The 19,190-nt window shown below is 38.7% G+C and overlaps 1 protein-coding gene across 1 annotated transcript in view; it reads left to right on the top strand.

Moving 5' to 3' along the window:
* The window catches only part of LOC128733621 (eukaryotic translation initiation factor 5B), a 178,797-nt gene extending 162,451 nt beyond the window's left edge, over window positions 1–16,346 (top strand). The window contains exon 9 of the mRNA XM_053827343.1: window positions 15,752–16,346. Within this exon, the coding sequence (XP_053683318.1) occupies window positions 15,752–15,859 (108 nt within the window). The 3' untranslated portion in view covers window positions 15,860–16,346. The remainder of the gene's footprint in view (window positions 1–15,751) is intronic.
* Window positions 16,347–19,190: the final 2,844 nt, after the last annotated feature.

Raw genomic sequence — 19,190 nt, 5'->3', positions numbered from 1 at the left:
TACTCGTATTACTTGCGACGGTGACCAAAGATCCCAAGTATACGAGTTTATCAATTACTTCGTGTTCATCGCCGTCAATAGTTACTGTTCGTGGGAAGCAAACATTGCTTTCTCTGGAGCCTATTCCTACCATATATTTGATTTTCAACGCATTGATTTGTAATCCTATCCTCTCAGCCTCAGTTTTTACTCTGGTGTACATTGCTTCCGCAATCCCAAGATTTCTAGTAATAATGTCGAGGTCGTCTGCGAAGGCTAGTCTTCAATAGCTATATTGAATAACATACAGGACAGTATCGCATTGCCGCTACTCTCTGCGCGATTCGAAAGGATTCGAGAGTGTCCCCGAAACGCGCACGTAGCACATCACTCGCTCCAGGGTAACTTTGATCAACCGCGTCAGTTTGTCCGGAAACCCGTATTCGTGCATTATCTGCCATAGCTGGTCGCGTTCAACTGTATTGTATGCTGCCCTGAAATCCACGAAAATATTATGCATGGGCACGTTGTACTCTCGACATTTCTGGAGTATTTGTCGGAAAGTAAAAATTCGTTCCGTAATAGCACGGGCCCCATAAAGCCCGCCTGATACTGCCCTACGAATTCTTTTGCTTTTGGGGATAGACGACGCAACAAAATCTGAGAGAGCACCTTGCAAGCGGGGTTGACCAGCGTAATGCCGCGATAGTTACAGCAATCTATCCGGTTTTTGTAGATGGGACAAACCATGCCTTCCATCCACTCCTCCTGTAATTTCTTCTCCCAAATCCTTGAAATTACCCAGAAAAGCACCGTTGCAAGCGGGGTTCTTGACCATTTTTGTAGAGTTCTGCCGAGAATCGGTCCTTTCCGGCAGCTCCTTTATTCTTCAGCTGACCGAATTCTCGTCGGGTCTCTTCGGGATCGAGTGCCGACACGCTGTTATCGTGTGTAGACCCTCCTAGGTTAACTTCCGCTGGGTCTCTTTCTGTTGTATCACCGTTGAGATGCTCATCGAAGAACTGCTTCCACCATTCGACCACCTCGCGCTCTTTTGTGATTAGCCCCCTTCCCCCCCACTCGTCCCTACACATGTCAGGTTAAGGTGTTTGGTTCACCTTCTCGCAAAACTTGTGCGTGTCATTATCCCGGAACAGTTGTTTCAGCTTCTCACGATCTCTGTCCTCCTTTTGGCGCATTTTCCTCTTCAGGATCGTGGTCAACTCATTCGGCGCTTGTCGATACTTGGCCAGATTCACTCTCGTGGATATGCTAGATAGGTTTCCAAGTTCTTTTTTTCCTCTCTATCGCTTGTTGGTATTCCCCGTCCGTCAAACCAATTATTTCGTGCATTCGAGGGTTCCTTACTTAGCACCGCAGTTGCGGCCTCGTTGTCGGCCGATCATGCTCCATGCGTTTTTGAGGGTCTAGCATACATTAAAGCTCAAATGGACCTGCAAAATTTTGGCCTGGTTTAGCAAGCTGTCACTATAGCGTACAATGGTCCAAACTGGTGGGAAGTGGAACTTCTTTCCTACCGTCTTTTGCTTTCATTTTAGCAATATAGTGACTTCGGAACTTTTATTCGTAGGAATACCCCACATGATCTGAAGCTGTCAAAAGTTACTCATGGTTTACTATGATTAATATAAAAAAAATAACTTGTTTGACGTAGGACTACGTCTTACGGCAAGTTTTGAGATAGGGTGTCATTCCAAAAAATCGAAAAATGCGAGCGTCACGTAAAATGATAGGTTTTAAGCGCTAATAGCTCAGCGGTTTTGCGATCGATTTTCAATATTCTTACACTAATCGATCGGAAAATATTCTAAGAATTGACCCAAATGAAGAAAAGTATGGATTCTTGATGTTGAACTATTGAAAATAATGAACCTATGTTTTACCAGAATTCTCGCTTCATGATTGGTTGGAAGATTCTTTACGATGATCTAAACCTATACCAATTTGATATCTGTGCTTGGGAAGTAAGCCAAAACAAGTGACCAAGTTTCCTCATTTCAACAAGATTTCTTAACACTGCGATTAAACCTAGACCATTTTGATGTCCTTGTTTGGGAAGTACGCCAGAAAGAGTGACAAAGCCCCCTCGTACCAACAGATTTCTTACCAACGCGATTAAACCTACTCCAATTTGATGTCTGTGTTAGGGAAGTGTGCCAGAAAAAATGACACAAGTTCGTCGTCCCAACAGATCGCAAATTCTTTACTGCGAGACGATTAAACTTCGGCGAATTTGATATCTGTGTTGGAAAAATGTGCTACAGCTGTAGTGTTCGGTTATAATACGACTTTGTATGAATACGCATGCTTGCCGTTAGTCATTAGTCATTAGAAGTGTAGTGAAAAGATGTGCTGTTGATAAAATAGGATTGAATTGGTAAAATCCCTTCAACGTGGGGAACCATGGGTAATAAAAACAATCTTTAATTTCAGTAAGGTAGCAGGAAAGCAATAGTTTGTGTTCTTGATTTGGTAAATTGTTTTCAAATGCACAATCTTTTGAGAATTGAACGTATGCAATGTGACTACTTTGATAAATGTTACATACAACGCATGTAGCATGTATATTTGTTGCATATAGCATGTATACATGAAGAATCGAATAATTACAAGCATGAATACATACTACTATCACTACAAAGAGACAAACGTAGTCCTGCGTCACCTATATATGCGGTCGTGTGTGTCTTGTACACAACCCCTCTGATTTTCTGTTTGAAAACACAGACATAGTTTCTTCGGCAAAGTTGAGGAAAATATAAAGGCAAAAAAATTTGCTGAAGAAATGATATTTCTATCTCCTTCGGGTGTAGATATACAGTGCAGTTTATTTAAAAATTAGTTTTTTCGTGCATTGATTTTTAAGGTTGCATGATAGTTGTATGAATAAAAGATTTAGAGCAAATGCTCCCATACGATTTAAACGGGAAAGCAAAGTAAACTGTTTTATTCATACGGCCTATTGTACTATCGAAGCACTCAAAACACACGTTTCTGCAGAAGGCCGCAATTCTTTACGATCTTTCTTTTAAAAAGTTATCGCAAGTCCTCCACCTTAAAGCTTGGGTCAGGTGCTACAAACTTGCATAGGTGTTTCGAGTGTGCTTCGATAATTACCTAGTTCTTGTAAAATGCAGTCAACAAAAGTTAAGTATGGAAAACTAATTTTTAAACGACTTTCTAATAAAATGCTCTATAGTTCTGCACCGGATAGAGATAGAAATGTTATTTCTTCAGCAAATTTGCTATTTTTACTACTAACACAAAAAAGTTATTATTTTATTTTTATCATAGTAAGCCACGATTAACTTATGACACTCTCAGATTATGGGGGGTATTTAGACGAACAAAAGTGCTTAAGATCCAAAATGCTAAAATGAAAGCAAAAGACGCTAGCAAAAAAGTTCCACTTTTTACTCTTTTGAACCAATATGCAGCGGAGAAAAACTACAATCGTATCGAGTTAATGAGACGGGTTGATTCAAAAAGGATATCAGTTCACTCAATTGCCCTAAATTAAGCCCAATTGAGAAATTTTGGGTTTTTGTCAAACAAAATTTGAAGAAGTGTGAAAAGCTGCCTCGGAATGTGACCCAAATGAAGAGATGGTGGCACAAAATGGCCGCTCATGTTAGCCAACGGAGTGTCCAAAATAGGATGCGTGATATGCAGAAAGAAGTTTCATGAGAATCAAATTGGAATAGCTTTGAAGCTATTTTTATAGTCCTATCATTTTATCCTTCATTTTGAGGACCCAAAATTTTTATTTCATTAACAGCGTTCCGAGATAGATCCGTTTTTTTTTGCGTCCAGATATTAAATGACTCAAGCTTTATTGACTCGGACAGCCTATCCCAACTGATAATCAAACATACGACGGCATGTTAGGCCAGCATCGTACCTCGAGGGCAACTGGCAGCAGGACTGCCCTGCCAAATATTACCAACTAAAATTGAATGCAGTCGTTACAAAAACACATCAAAATTACAATTTTAAATTGCAGTTGGTTATCAATATTATTGTTTCAAATACTAATAATAAATTGTATAACTATGTTTTTCAGGTGAGTCAATTTGGCATTATTATTATTCGTCTTTTTAAAACATATTTGCTTGCTCCCAAACATAATGTAAATACACTGAAGTCGCTTTTTACGCGACTATTTTTATGCGGTTTTCGGAATTTACGCGGTTTTTTACGCGGTTTTCGGAATTTACGCGGTTTTTTACGCGGTTTTTTTACGCGGTTTTCGGAATTTACGCGGATGTGCTCAAAACGTCTATTTTTTGGATTTTTTTGAAATCCACAAAGTTTTTTTTACGCGAAATTTTGGTTTTTTTTACGCGGTTTTCGGAATTTACGCGGTTTTTTACGCGGTTTTGATTTACGCGGGACGTATCCTGCGCGTAAAAAGCGACTTGAGTGTATTTATAACTTTGATCCGTTTTTTGCCTATACATTTACGAATAGGTTTACTTGTTTACCTAGTTCCCTATCCAGCTTTTTACGCGCTATAATGGCGGACGCTATAAAATGTGTTCGTAATATGCGTACAATCTTTTTGACAACTCTGCATACATCAAATCTGTCACTCTTCTCTTGCAACACTACCGTACTCTTTCTTTCGTTTACGCCAAAGAAGGAGAGCAAAAATGTGCGAAATGTAAACAAAACTATTGCTCTCCTCCTTTTGCGTAAACGAAAGAAAGAGCAACACTGCCGTACAGGAGAAGAGTGCCCAGTTTTGATGTATGCAGAGTTGTCAAAAAGATTGTTCGCATATTACGAATACAATTTATAGCGTCCGCCATTATAGCGCGTAAAAAGCTGGATATACAGATATACACTCATTTATTTCTCATTCTTGCTCATTGGTCCGTGTCCTCTAGATTAGAAAAGCCTAGAGAGATAAAATATGTTATTTCCATTACCACCAATTAATCGTCGTTAACATAGCCTTCCGTCAATAGCGTTGATGTAGTTAACCTAATTTTATCCTTACGAACAGCCTCCCTTTTCTAAGTTGTCTTTGTGAATTCCAATGGAGTGCTTCTCTGTTGTTATCGCAGACACGCGTTATGCGTCAAACGTTTCTTTTTTTTGCTATCCAGATTTTTACAATTCATCTACCGTGACATTTAGCATTCTTCTCCCCTTCGATTATATTGTTTGTTTGTTACCTTTGAATACGAATCTCGCGAATTCCAGATTTTTTTAACTAGTCTTCAAATACTTAATACTAAATCAAGACACGCTAATCGCCACCAACGACACCCGCCTACATTCCGCCTACGCGACCTAGCAACGTAGTGTGAAGAAGGTGCGGCTGCTTATTAATTCTTTTTAATTCAATCTGGTTGCTGCTTCACTCGGCTCACGCCATTAACGCTTTCCGACGATGTCGGAGCATTCAATTAACATTAAGCATTCATTGAATATATTTTGCTTTTATAGTGTAAATTAATTATTTTTGTATTATAATTCCAACGTCGTCGTTGTCGTCGTCGAAAGCCCCGTTGCCGTCTTCATCACAGTCAGTGTCAGATCGCAACAACGCACAACAATTCACTTCGGTTGAAGAAAAAAAAGAACGTAATTCTCCAACGCCCAATCAAATATACTGGTACGCGAAATAGCGAATCGGTGCCATATTTGACGAGGCGGTCGCGGCGTGGTCGTCAAGTGAAGGCCCGCTCGGAATACTTTTGTAGCATTGCAGTTCCAGCTAACTACCATACGAGGGACTCGCACGACCCGCCAATGACAGGATGTAGTTACGGAATTAAGCTTAAACCAATTTGCATACCCTGTCAATTATGATTTCTTCATGGTCGGATTCGTTCCAGCTCTTGGAAGCGAATGATCTAACTAATATCGATAAGTAAATAGTCTTCCTCAAGGATCAAACCCCGGCTCCTTACTCACATATGTTGCGTGTTGTTTAAAAGGGAGACTTTAGCTTATATTTTCTAATTATCGTCTAGTAAACACCAAAATCCAACCTGAACGTACCGTAACCGCAACTGGGTGCGGCGTTACGTTCCTAAGTGCACTTACCTTATGGAAAAATTGCAGGAGGCTGCTCAGCGAGTGCAAAACAAGTACCCCCCGATAGCGGCTGTCACTTTGTAGACCTACGCCGCTATGCTGCAGACTTCAAAACGCTACGCACGTTCTGTACATCGAACGATTGGTACACCAAATCTTGTCGCTTTCATAATGTGCATGTGCGTAGGATGCCGTTCTGGGACTGACCATTTACGGACCACATCATCTATCCACCCGAAGCCGCCAGACTCGCTCGTCGGTGTAAACGACAAGATGCTGACGGTGGACAGCATTGGGGCAGCCCACACTTGCCACCAACCGTAGTGTCAAACCGACTGTCCCAGCATTACCGTTGAAACAATGTTGATACATTGAATTATGCATATTTTCATCAATAAATTATTGGAGATTTTATTGGGTTCACGCTGGTTTGGAGCGTGACTAATTTTTGTTTATTTTTATTGATCTCAATCGTACTTGTTCAAAGCGGAGCTATTATGAGATCACCGGTGTAATTGTGTGTAGTGTTGTAAAAGAAAATAAACTTTACGATGTCAGGGTAAAACATTAGTGACCATGTTGTGCTGATTTAATCTTTACGAGCGCGACACTATGGATTGGCAGTTCACAAAGTTTATGGAATAAACCGAGTGTTTCCTTGATTAACGTTAGTACTCAAACAAAATTGTTTTATTCATATGTTGGAATTTTAAAATCTAAGATTTCTTTTATATTATTATTGCTAATCAAATAAATTTCACAGGATCAATTTATTTTGAGCGTGTTTTCATTATTCTCAACGGATGCTCGTACCATGGCTTTCTATTGACGTCATAGGAGATGCTATAAATAGCCTGGTTTCCTGTTCACCCCACTCCTTCGGCAATCCTCCAGAACTTCTATCACTGGGAATTTCTAGCTATTTTTGCCGAGCATCAACATAAGTTGGCCTAAAATAGGTCACACCTATATACTATACAGAGCCTGTTTTCCTAGCAACCGTGATGTTACAAGGAATTTGTTAGCCACATTTTTTTGCTGTCCTGAGGACAAATACAACTGCATGACTTTCCCGGTAAAAACCGAACAACCAGAGAGGTAAAACGACGGGTAAAAATAAGGCTCGGCCGGCCAGCCAGCAAGCAGCAGCACGGTGTAGCGAGGAATGGTTTGCCTCCTGATGCTGAATGGGATGTAAAAATCAATAAAATCCTGGAGAGATGATACAGACCACGCGCATTGTGGAAGTAGGTCAAATCGCACTGTGCTATGAATGCCACTCCCGGGGTGAATGTCCTTGAGTTCGAAGGCCTGGCACGGAATCAGCCTTCACAGCCTCCTCGTGGCGAAAACCGAATCGAAGGCTCAACCGACTGGCCGGAGTTACGGCGGCACGGTTCCAGTAAAGTATATATGTGTGTTTGATGGCTATTTACACGGGCACGATACTAACCAAGGCTTTCCGGGATTGAAGGGAGAGGTTGTGCCAAAAATAGATGCATGGACATGAATGGAGGCACGAAAATATGTACCTCGAGAAGCTATGGTTGGTATATCGAATCTTGAACGTGATGGAAAATTTTCACAATCATCTCTCTTAAATCGATAGTTTGAGTGATAATTCAATATACTATGATAATTTCGAAAAATCAGAAATGAAAATCGCAGAGAAAAATACAAATGATTGAATTAGGGAACCGTTTTCCAAATAATTGTTGTGTAAGTTGTAAATCGTTTTCTAAATAGCAGTTTTCGTAAGCACTCAAGAAGGTTTCAAGTAATAAACGAAACATATCTATGTTTAAATGGCTAGCTATAATTCATACTAATCAGCATTTCCAGGGGAAATGGATAAATGGTTCATTTTGACCTTCTCTAATTTAAATGAAACTTTCAGTATGTCTTCAGTGAAACAAATTTTTCAAACAAAACAAATTGATCGTTACGCCTAACTCAACAACTGTTGATTATAGCAAAATGGTGTCTGAAAAAGTTGGACTCTGACTTTTCATTAAAAAAATTTAAAATTAAAATTTCAAGTCTATTGTTCTATTGCTAATACCCAAACCCATATGAAAAATAAAAGAGAATTTCTCAAGATGGAGCAAATATCTCAAAATAGGTTTTTAGATGCCAAACAATCTACAGCGTTTTTCAAGTTTGTTTTATTTTTTTAATATTTTTTTAAAATTTTTTTCAATTTTCTCTTTCAACAAAAATGCTCTTAATGTCGAACTTTCTTAGCTTGGTCGTTTTCGAGATAATTTGCGAATTTATTTTATAAAATTTATTTTTTTCAAATTTTCCTTTTCAAATGCTCCACCTACAGATGGTTTCATGATGCTCCATATACAGATTTTTTTTTTCAAAATTTGCATAAAATTCCCTGGAAATTAGATAAATCAAATTAAAGTCAGTAAAATTCCCTGTATTTTACTGATTTAGATCAAGAAGATTGAACAATCTGTTTGGAATTTATTAATTTAAGTAAAAAACAATATTTTCCATCCATTATCTATCCATCCATTCTTTACAATCATATTATTCAAAAAATTACGAAAAAATGAGAAAGATGTTCCATTTGATTCTACACGGAAAGAAATTTAATCTCCAAAATGAGTAAAATGATGCATGATTTCAGGATTCTAGCTTATGTTGTATGAAAATACTCCATAAATAATAATTATGATATCATAAACTGCTTACGGTACAAAAGGCAACACAAGATCATGAATTATTCGTAATTTTGCATTACCGACACGGCAGCTCAGTTATGATTTCACAACATTTCAAACTTTATTAATTTTATTCATGGTAACAAAATCGGATTTCATTATACTATAACATTATTTCAGTATACTACAACACTAGATAATTCTACTGAGTAAAAATGATTTAGTCAGTCAATTAGTCTTCTTCTCGTTCTACTAGCAGAGTAGCAGCCGGGTGGCTCGTGAACTTCTCTCCACTGTAATCGGTCCTAAGCCACGCGTCGTTAAGACGTTGAACGTCTCGACTTGGCCACGCAAAACGGTTTCAAATTGGTCGAGCCATCTAGCCTGCCTGAAATCTAGCCTGAAATTTATCAAACGTGTTTGATAGGAGTAAATATGCACCTTCCACAGGTTTTGGCGCCGTTTTGATTCAACACTCCTTTTTTAAAAAGGGCGTATTTATTTTCATGTGTATTATGTTTGCAAGATTTTATCTCGAAAACTATCGATTTTACAAAAGTTATGTCTAAGCAAAAGTTGAAGAAAATTGATTTCTGAACATGACAAAAATATGCGCTGAAAAAAATGTTTTATCAATTTTTCAAAAATTTAAAAATAAAACTTTAAATCAACATATCAAAAACGTGACTCAACACACTTACCTTCCGATCCGTGCACTTTGAATTCACTAAAAAGCGATTATATGTGTAGCATGTATTTGTGTAGGATAGTATGACAAGTGGTATTCTGCAAAAATTTCTGCTGATCATGCAAGTTTTCCCGGCTGCAGAATAACGACAATGCGTTGTGTGAGTTATTTTCATTTTATGAATGACGGCAATTGAAACAATTAGTCGACATTTTCTTCTTCGTCGCACGGCAAGACTTGGGAAATTTGGCTGCTTGGAATTGTTTAATGAAAAAAAGCATTTAAATCGATCTCACTTTGATTGATCGCGTATGATAGTCAACCATCTGAAATAGTAAGGAATAGCTAATTTTGCATTGTGATATTTTTAATAATTTATGTTGGATAAGACGGAAATAGGCAACTACGGCGAAGCAGCAACATTGAATTGAATTAAATCAATAAGGTGTATTCGGATAAATTATACGAAATTAAATGTAGTTAGGCCATCACAAATATTTTATAAAGTTTTTGTCCTTCCGGTGTTCGGCCACTGAAGGGGGGGGGGGGCGAAAAAAAACAAAGTGAATTTTTTAATCGAACAAAAAACATGGATTTTAAGAATTTTTATTTAAGGTTTAAACGTGAAAACCGAATCTATTCTTGCTTATAATATATACGTTATTATTTTCTATGCAAAAATATACAAAAAAAAAGACAAAAACGAAGGAAAATTTTTTTGGACGATTTTCGGAAGTTCCATTGTGCGAATTTCCATTTCTGTTTCGTGCTAGAAGCGTTAATTCAACTCGGAGACTCATTTTTCGAGTTTTTCAGACTGTAGAGCCCACAGACAATTGATTTTATAAAAAGAAATTTGACTCATATCCTACAAATTATTTTTTTGCCCCCCGATTTTTCAAGCCAATTTCCAAGGGGGGGGGGGGTGACCAAAACTTTAAATATGATTTGCAATGGCCTTATTATAAATTTTATAGAAACAGTGGAGCAACTGGAGTATCATATGAAAAAGACGTGTTTAACATGAAAAATTAAAATAAATCCAACTTTTTCTCCAAATATCTCGAAAGCGGCTGCATTTGGAAAAATAATTATCATGACCAATTTTGTTGTAAATGTCATAAGGAATTGTTATTTGTGTTACAAATTCATATATTACTTGAAAAATCCCAAGTTGGAAAAAATCATAAAAGTCGTTGTTCTACGAAGTCCGTCCATGAAAGTTGCTCCATCTCAGAATAACTTTTATAACGTTGCAAATTACTTCTATTTTTTCCACAAAAAATTAAAATTTTCAAAAATGGTATATTTTTGATACCTTGATTTTAAATTTTTTAAAAATTGGTAAGATATTTTTTTCAGTGCATGTTTTTTCATGTTCAGAAATCAATTTTCTACAACTTTTGCATGGACTTCATTTTTGTAAAATCGATAGTTTTCGAGATACAATCTTTCAAACATAATACACATGAAAATAAATACGCCCTTTTTAAAAATGAATCTTGAATCAAAATGAATATATGGTACTACCACCTGCCTTAGCAGAACATCCGTTCATAGCAATGAGCCTATCATGTCAAAAAGAGTTGAAGATATTCAACGATTGGTCATGCTTCCCACCTCTTGTATGAAGGGTCAAAAGGGAATTGGTCGATAAGCAACATCACTTAGACGTACCAGGGATTTACAGAATTTCCTTCCAAGGGCTAAGTCACCTGAGTCAATCGTTGAATAAACCGTCTTAATGCAGAATGACTCCAGCAGGTGGGGAGAAGAGCCCGCTCTTTATCCACGATGTGTTGTTAATCGGGCCAAGATTAACCCTAGAAAGTTGATTGTTTCACTCTCCCCAGGCCCACCGCTTCAAACAAATGCTCTGATGGTCCCTCCCTCTTCCCATTCTAGTTTATTTATGAAATGTTGTATATATGGATAAAAATAGAACAATCTCACCAGCAGACCTTCGAATGGAATAGAGTTGTGTCCTTTTAGTTTCCATAAGTGCTTCTAATAATTAGTTTAATTTTTTCTTCTGGTATCCAATATCCATGTGCAGTATTAACACTCGTATTGGCCAAAGTTTTATATAGCAGGAGGTGCTTCATAAGCTGAAATGAAAAATATAATTAAAATAACTTATTTTATGCTTACCTATTAACAAGGTCGTGTGGCTCCGCCGTCTGCCCAAAACCTTGATTTTGAGATCAGGCAGCCGGGAACCACCCAGTATCGCACCTCCTAGCTTGGCTACTCAATAGAGCATTACCGGGTAAGGCCACGTGAAGGAGCTAGGTAGGGGCTTGGGATAGCTAGAGCTATATTGGACGCTCCTCATTTGCCTTCCCCATTTCATACCCACATGAAAATAAATACGCCCTTTTTAAAAATGAATCTTGAATCAAAATGGCGCCAAAACCTGTGGAATGTGCATATTTCCTGCTATCAAACACGTTAAGTTTTATCTAAATCAGAAAGGTTCAAATTTTGTCATTTACCTATTTTACGTGGAACTGGAACTATAGCGATACACTGACGAGATACAATTTTTATTTCTTCAGCAAAGTTTCTGCAAAATAAATTATCTACAATTTTGTTGTAGGAAATATTGCTCTATATCACAAGAATAAAAAGTTAAAATTTTTAAAACGAGCAAAGGTAAACCACCCTAGTGACTAATTATACTAAAAGATTTGTCTCTTTTTGTAAACAAAATCTTCTGAATATACATGAAATCTGTAGAACAAATAGTTTTCGAGATATTGATTTTGTCATGAATTTTTGCTTTTACGACGATAGTGCATGGCAAGGACGGAATGCAAACTACAGATTGTACGACCCTATCTGATATATGGTAATGTGGTTCAACGAAATTTTACTTTTTATAAACTTGGCCAGTAGCCCTAAGAAGTTAATCCATCATTGAGGATTTTCAGCTAGCAAATTAACGATCATGTATTGAAAAGGGTTGAGCATGTGAATGGTCTAGGTGTAATTCTCAATTCGAAATCGGCTTCTCGAGAATGTGTGCCAAGTTTGGACTCTGCATCATCTTTATTGGAACCTTCGAATTGATCGATTGCAGAGGAGGTTCATACAGTTGGTATCTCCGTATTCCAATCGCTGTTGCTTGCTTGGTCTACGTCGACGCAAGCTTTATTTGGGGCAAAACTATTACACGACGATGTTGATTCACCGCAGTACAAAGGATTTTGCGACCACCCTTACTGCTGACCAACCGCTTTCTCCGCACTGAATTTGTACATATAGGGATGGGAAAACTATCATTAACTACTGATAGTTATCAGTAAGCAATAATATCACTAAGTATCAGTAAGGTTTCGCTATTATTGATATTTACTGATATAGTTGCCTCCCAGTTGGCCTCGAGGTATGACGCTGGCCTAATAAGCTAGTCGTCGTATGTTCGAATTTTGGCTGGGAGAGGCTGTTAGAGTCAATAGGATCGTTGCAGGGCCAATTGTCCTGTACTCTAACAGCTGGCTGCGAAGTCTGTCGTTTAAAAACAGAAAGTCAAGTTTCGATTCCATGTAACTCGAACTTTGGCCACATGTCGCCAATTTTCCAGTCGTTTCAAAAGTCACAAATCACTTTCGACGTGATCGTGCCATATTGCACGTTGAGCCCCCTGTTCCTGGTGCCAGTGAGATTGTTGAAGATAACTGTTTCCGTCACACTATCATCCGGCATTCTTATGACGTGTCTGGCCCACCGTAGCCTACTGACTTTCGTCAAATATACGATGGGATTCGCTCCAAACAATGCCTGTAGCTCGTGATTCATACGCTTCCACCACTCTTCACTTTCAGTTTGTACTCCGCCAAATATCCACAGTACCTTTCGTTCGGACACGGCAAAGGCGCGAACATCCTCCGTGAGCGACCTTACGAGTCCATAAAGAACTACTGCCCTAATAAAAGATTTGTGCATTGTCAGCATCGTACGGTAGCGTATGCTTCTTGATCGTCGCGTATAGCGAAGGGCAAAGCAGGCTCGATTTCTCGTTTGAATGCGCCGCTGGATTTCCTTACTAATGTTGTCCGCGGTCACCGGCAATACAAAATACACGGATTCATCTACCACTTCTAGTTCGTCGCCGTCAAGGGTTACCATCCGTGAGAAGCACGCGTTTAGTCCCTTGGGGCCTCTTCCTTTCATGTATGTGATCTTCGACGTATTTATTATTAAACTGATCTTCCTAGACTACTGCTGTCAACCTGACGTAGGTTGCCTCCACCATCGCAAGGTTCCTAGCTATGATATCAGTCATCTTGTCACCTTGTCAATCCTCGCCGCGCCTTGAAGGGTGTGTCCCCGAGATGCGCACGAAACACACCACCCGATCCAATAGCTCTGATCAGCAGCGACAGTTTATCTGGGAAACCGTGTTCATCCAATAAGTGCAATTGGTGGTCTTGATCGACTGGCTCGTGTGTAGGCACGATGTGCTCCCAACATATCTGCTGGGTGGTAAAAATCTGGTCCGTAGCTGCGCGAGCCTCCATAAAGCCCGCTTGGTAAATTACAAAGTAAACTTACAATGAAGAACGCAGTTATAATATTACAATTTCCTATTTTTTGCTTCAATGTCCTGATGAGTAAAATTACTGATATTTACTGATAGTTATCAGTAACGTCCTGAAATTACTGATAGTTATCAGTAACGATTTTTAATGATAGTTCCCATCCCTAGCGTCATAATTAACCGATTGCATCGTGCATTGGAATGTTTAGCTGTGTTGAGCGATATTTTGAATTATGTTTACATAAGTTCAAACGAATGATGACAAGTTCTAGTTTATTATAGAGTATATTTCATTAAGATTATTTCATTAAGACTACTCTTTTGAATGATTTTTCAATAAATTTGTTTGGCATTCTTGTTTGACCAAATTTTGATCGTAACACCCTTTAGTCGACCAACTCTGAAAATTTAGTTGAGCCAGAATCAGGTGTTTTTTTATTAATTGACGAAAAACCTGGCTTCCCAAGCAACAATTATTTTGGTTTATTTAAAATTTATAATGATTTTAGCGAACAAAATTTGTCATAAAAACTGAGCAATCAGAGGGCTATTAAACTCAGATTATTACCTGGATTAGTAACCTGATTTCGAGCTTCCATCTATCTTTTTGTGAGCTGTGGCATTTTAAGCACCATTCTATTGTATACTAAATTGAAGCTTTTACATTAGCTTTATAGTTTTTAATGTAAATTTCTAAGATAATGTATCAGCATTTGTGGCTGGATCGTATGTACCTATGATGATAATGGTTAATGTTTTTTCCTATTCAAATTATACCCAAAGAAAAAGATTTAGGTCAGACTTAATCTCTTGTTTTTCTTGACTAATTAATGAAGCCAAGTATTGTTTAATAATTTTTATAACGATAATTTGCAATAGAAGGAGAAAATGGTAAAACTGGCAAAGAATGCTACTTTTAGTGTGCGGCTTGCTGTTTAAATAACGTTCGCAAATATTACAACTCTCCTAGTTATATTATGAATTCATCAGAGCAGAGTCTAAATCGAAATGGGAAAAATAATCCAATTCTAATGTATCCTAATACAGTTTTAAGTTCATTTATATAAAATGTTTCTATGATTAGGGAGAAACTCAATCTTCCAAAAGATAAATGTTATACTATTTGCTTTTCTTTCCCATAAAACCAATGACGTCATTGCACGAAAACTCGGAGGGTATGCTGACCTATATTTAGGATTATTACCTCTCTTCCTTATGTAGAAAAGATAAATAAAATAGGAAACACCAGCGTACCTAGGGTTAGGCATGCAGAAATAATTCTTCACAATATTCAATTACCATATTAGATAAGCAAAAACAAAACATTTTCAAAATCATTTTAACCAAAAAAACGTTTGGCTAATTTTGTTTTTATTGTTGTATGTTGTTCTACAAATGCAAACGATAGCTACTGGCACTTCTGCACCTCTAATGTCGAAACCTGCATACGTCTGCGAAAGAATTGCAGAAATTTTTTTATTCCCTGCTAGGATCAGGAATAATTCCAGCTTCCCCGAAATCAGCACAATGAACTGCGCAGTTCAGTACATATTCCTCGAATTGTACCTACACCAGTATTGGTGTCTTCCGTCAGTTCGCCTATATATATAAGGAAGCGGAAATCAATGAAAATCTAGGTCATTCATGCACCAGCTAGTGCATGAATGGGATTTTATCTATGACGGAAAATAACTGAATGAGTTTCTGTAGTTACCCAACATCGGCGCATATCGTAGCTACACTATCAGTGTACATACATATATTAATGTCATATTTTCTTTTACGTCTCTCTTACAGATATCCCGTCAAAGTATTGATGCATGCAAAGACTACTTCCGTGATGATTTGCTAAAATCGGACTGGGCTCTGATGGTAGAGTTGAAGAAAACGTTCCAAATTTTGTAGTTTGTCAAATTTGTCAATGGTTTTGGCAACCGCTCGTACCGCTGGGATTTTTGGTTATGTTTTACAATTGCATCTTGCTGTGCTCGAGATGGGGCCTTCCGGAAATAGGTAAATCCATTCACCATTCGGAAAGACCTGTTTCGATATAGGAAAGTAGCTCTGGCAAGTGTGCATCTACCCGATTATAAGCTAAAACAATCAATTTTTCTATGAGCCCAGTAATTTTACTTAACTTACAATTGTTTACACGCTAGGTATTTAACCAATTGTTTAACATCGTGACGTATAACTGTAATTATCTAGGACCTTTACAATTTCATCTCTTTTTGGCGTTTTGTTGCTGGTTGGTATTGCAACAGAAATCGAATAATTATAGATAGAATTTGTGATTGCAAATTGTGTTGCATGTTTGACAGAGAATGAATGCCGAAACCATCTGAAAAGCGTGAGTGTTTAGTAAGAAGATCTTGTAATAAAAAAAGTCATGGTAAACAATTTTAACTTTTTTAACTTAATGATGACAGGTTGTCCGTCAGTTTTTACTTCAGTTATTTTGAAAACGTTATCATACCATGCTGTTTGCCATTTTATGTTGTTCTGAAGTGATAGAACTTACGCGATAAATTTTTTTTTTAGAAATATTCTCACACAATATACCGTCACAAAGTAAGTATTTCGTTTTGTAACAAGTTTGAATGATTTGGCATAAACCAACGGAGTTGTACGGTACCTTAGTTAATTTTCATGCTGCAATGCCGATAGAGATTGTGCAGCATATTACTATGGGAAACAAGCCGCGTTGCCGCAAACTACGGAAAGGGACAAGTAAACATCCGACCGTCGATCGTTTGTCAACACCACAAATACGTCATCGTCATTGCCATCAACTAAGCATAATAAGGATGTACTTCGTTTACGCGAATCGCCACCAACTACCAGGGAAGGTCTCTAAACGACTCTGGACGATCGCGTTTCGCGTTTGAATTGACTTACATAGTTTGGTTATGCGAGGTTTATGAAAAGTCTTGTTTAAAACAAAAGGTTCATATGTTTCCACCTGCGACTGGCATTCCAAAGGTAATAATAATTAAATAATTTAAAGAAAGTGCTTAGCCAGTTTAAGAGCAAAATTCTTTTTTCAAAATTACCATTTCAAACTGATCAACACCAGCGTACCCGGGTATAAACAAAAAGTGCGATACCCTACCTTTCAAAAGAATGTTTGGCCTGGAGAATCGAGTAATCGTAGAATGGCGAATCTATTATTACTAATCACAAAAACCGACCGATTATTTTGAAAACTCTGGACTCTGGCTGCAGTTGGGTTTAAAGCTGAAGATCATGGACTCAAATCAAAATTGAAATTAGCCTAGGAATCTAACACGCAACTGAACTAGATATTAGCGTTGAAATTCGATTTGACATAGGACATTGAGTTAGACTTGAATTTGGAATAATTTTGGTTTGAAGCATTACTTCAAATTAAACTGGCAATTGGGCTTAAAATTGGATTTGAAATTGACTAAATTTGAAGTAATTTGGACTGCTCAAGTTTAACTTTGAATGAGACAAGAAAAAATTTAAAATGTGACTTGAAATTTTAATTGAAGCTGAAATTGAATTACACTTGAAATTCGACTTTTTTGACAGACTTCGCAGCCGGTTATTAGAGTACAGGACAATTACGGGACAGTGCAACAGTCCTACTGACTCTATAGCATAGCATCGTACCTAGAAGCGTACTAGGAGGCCGTACAGCCTCGTGTTATTACTCGAAAGATGTTCTGGAGTGGTACAAGACTGTGGTGGTTCGGCAGTACAGTTTCGTGCCGAAAGATCTCAATTCCTCGAACGCGCTGGAACTACGGCCAATCGAAAAGTACTGGGCCATCTTGATTTGACACTTCGGATATATCCCAAACGTTGCTATTTATTTCTACCACATAATTCGCTTTCGACGCATTGATTTGTAACCCAATGCTCCCAACCTCCGTTTTTAGTCTGGCGTAGATTACTTCCGCCGTCCCAAGATTTCTCTCTTTTCGATACCTGTTCGCCGGATTACACCAATAGCGACATTGAATAACATACAGGACAGTCCATCCCCTTGCCGCAACCCACTGCGCGATTTTAAAGGACTCGATAGTACCCCGAAACTCGCACGTAGCACATCACTCGCTTTTATCAGCCGCGTCAGTTTGTCCGGAAAGCCGTACTCGTGCATTATCTGCATAGCTGTTTGTGTTCAATTGTATCGTATGCTGCCCTGAAATCCACGAAAATGTGATGCGTAGACACGTTGTGCCCCCGACATTTCTAAAGGATTTTCCGGACAGTAAAAATTTGATCCGCAGCAGCACGGGCCCCCATAAAGCCCGCCTGATACTGCCCAACGAATTCTCTTGCTATTGGGGATTAACAACTTAACAAAATCTGGGAGAGCACCTATAGGCGGCGTTGACCAACGTAATGCCGTGGTAATTACAGCAATCTAGCCGACCGCCCTTTTGTATATGGGACAAACCACACCTTCCATTCACTCATCCGGTGGTTTCTCCGCCTCCCAAATACTTGAAATTATCCAGTCAAGTGCCGTTACTAGCGGTGCTTGACGATTTTTGTAGAGTTCTGCTGGGAGTCGGTCCTTTTCGGCGGCGCTTTTATTCTTCAGCTGACCAAGTTCTCGCTGGATCTCTTCGAGATCAAGAACAGGCACGCTGTTATCGTTTGTAGGCACTCCTAGGTTAACTTCCGCTGAGTCTCCTTCTGTTATATCGTCGTTGAGATGGTCATCGAAGAACTGCTTCCAGCTGTCGACCACCACCCGCTTGGTTGTGATTAGATCCCCTCCCTCGTCCCTACACATGTCAGGTTCAGGTGTGTAGCCCTGGTTCACCTTCTCGTAAAACTTGCGCGTGTCATTCCGAGCTAATAGTTGTTCCAGCTTCTCACAATCACGGACATCCTTCTGGCGCTTTTTCTTCTTCAAGATCGTGGTCAACTCATTCCGCGCTTGTCGTGGATATGCTTAGATCTTTTTTCCTCTCAATTGCCTGTTGGTCATCTCGTGCTCTCGAGGTTTCCTCACCAAGCACCGTGGTTGCGGCCTCGTTGACGGCCAAGCGTATCATACTCCATCCGTTTTCGAGGGTCGAAACATATAGCTCCACAGAAGAAGGCAGAGCTTCATCCAGGACGCGCGCGTGGTTTTCGGTAACTCGTGGGTTGTCGCGAGGTATAAACCGTCGATAGTTTTGTGCGGACATATACACTTGATATCCGCACCCCGTAGGGAGCGTACGTTGGTGGTGTTCGAGAAAAACCGGCCCTC

The sequence above is a fragment of the Sabethes cyaneus genome, chromosome 2 (genome assembly GCF_943734655.1).
Source record: "Sabethes cyaneus chromosome 2, idSabCyanKW18_F2, whole genome shotgun sequence".
Taxonomy (NCBI): Eukaryota; Metazoa; Arthropoda; class Insecta; order Diptera; family Culicidae; genus Sabethes; species Sabethes cyaneus.
This window is presented reverse-complemented; position numbering and strand designations above follow the sequence as displayed.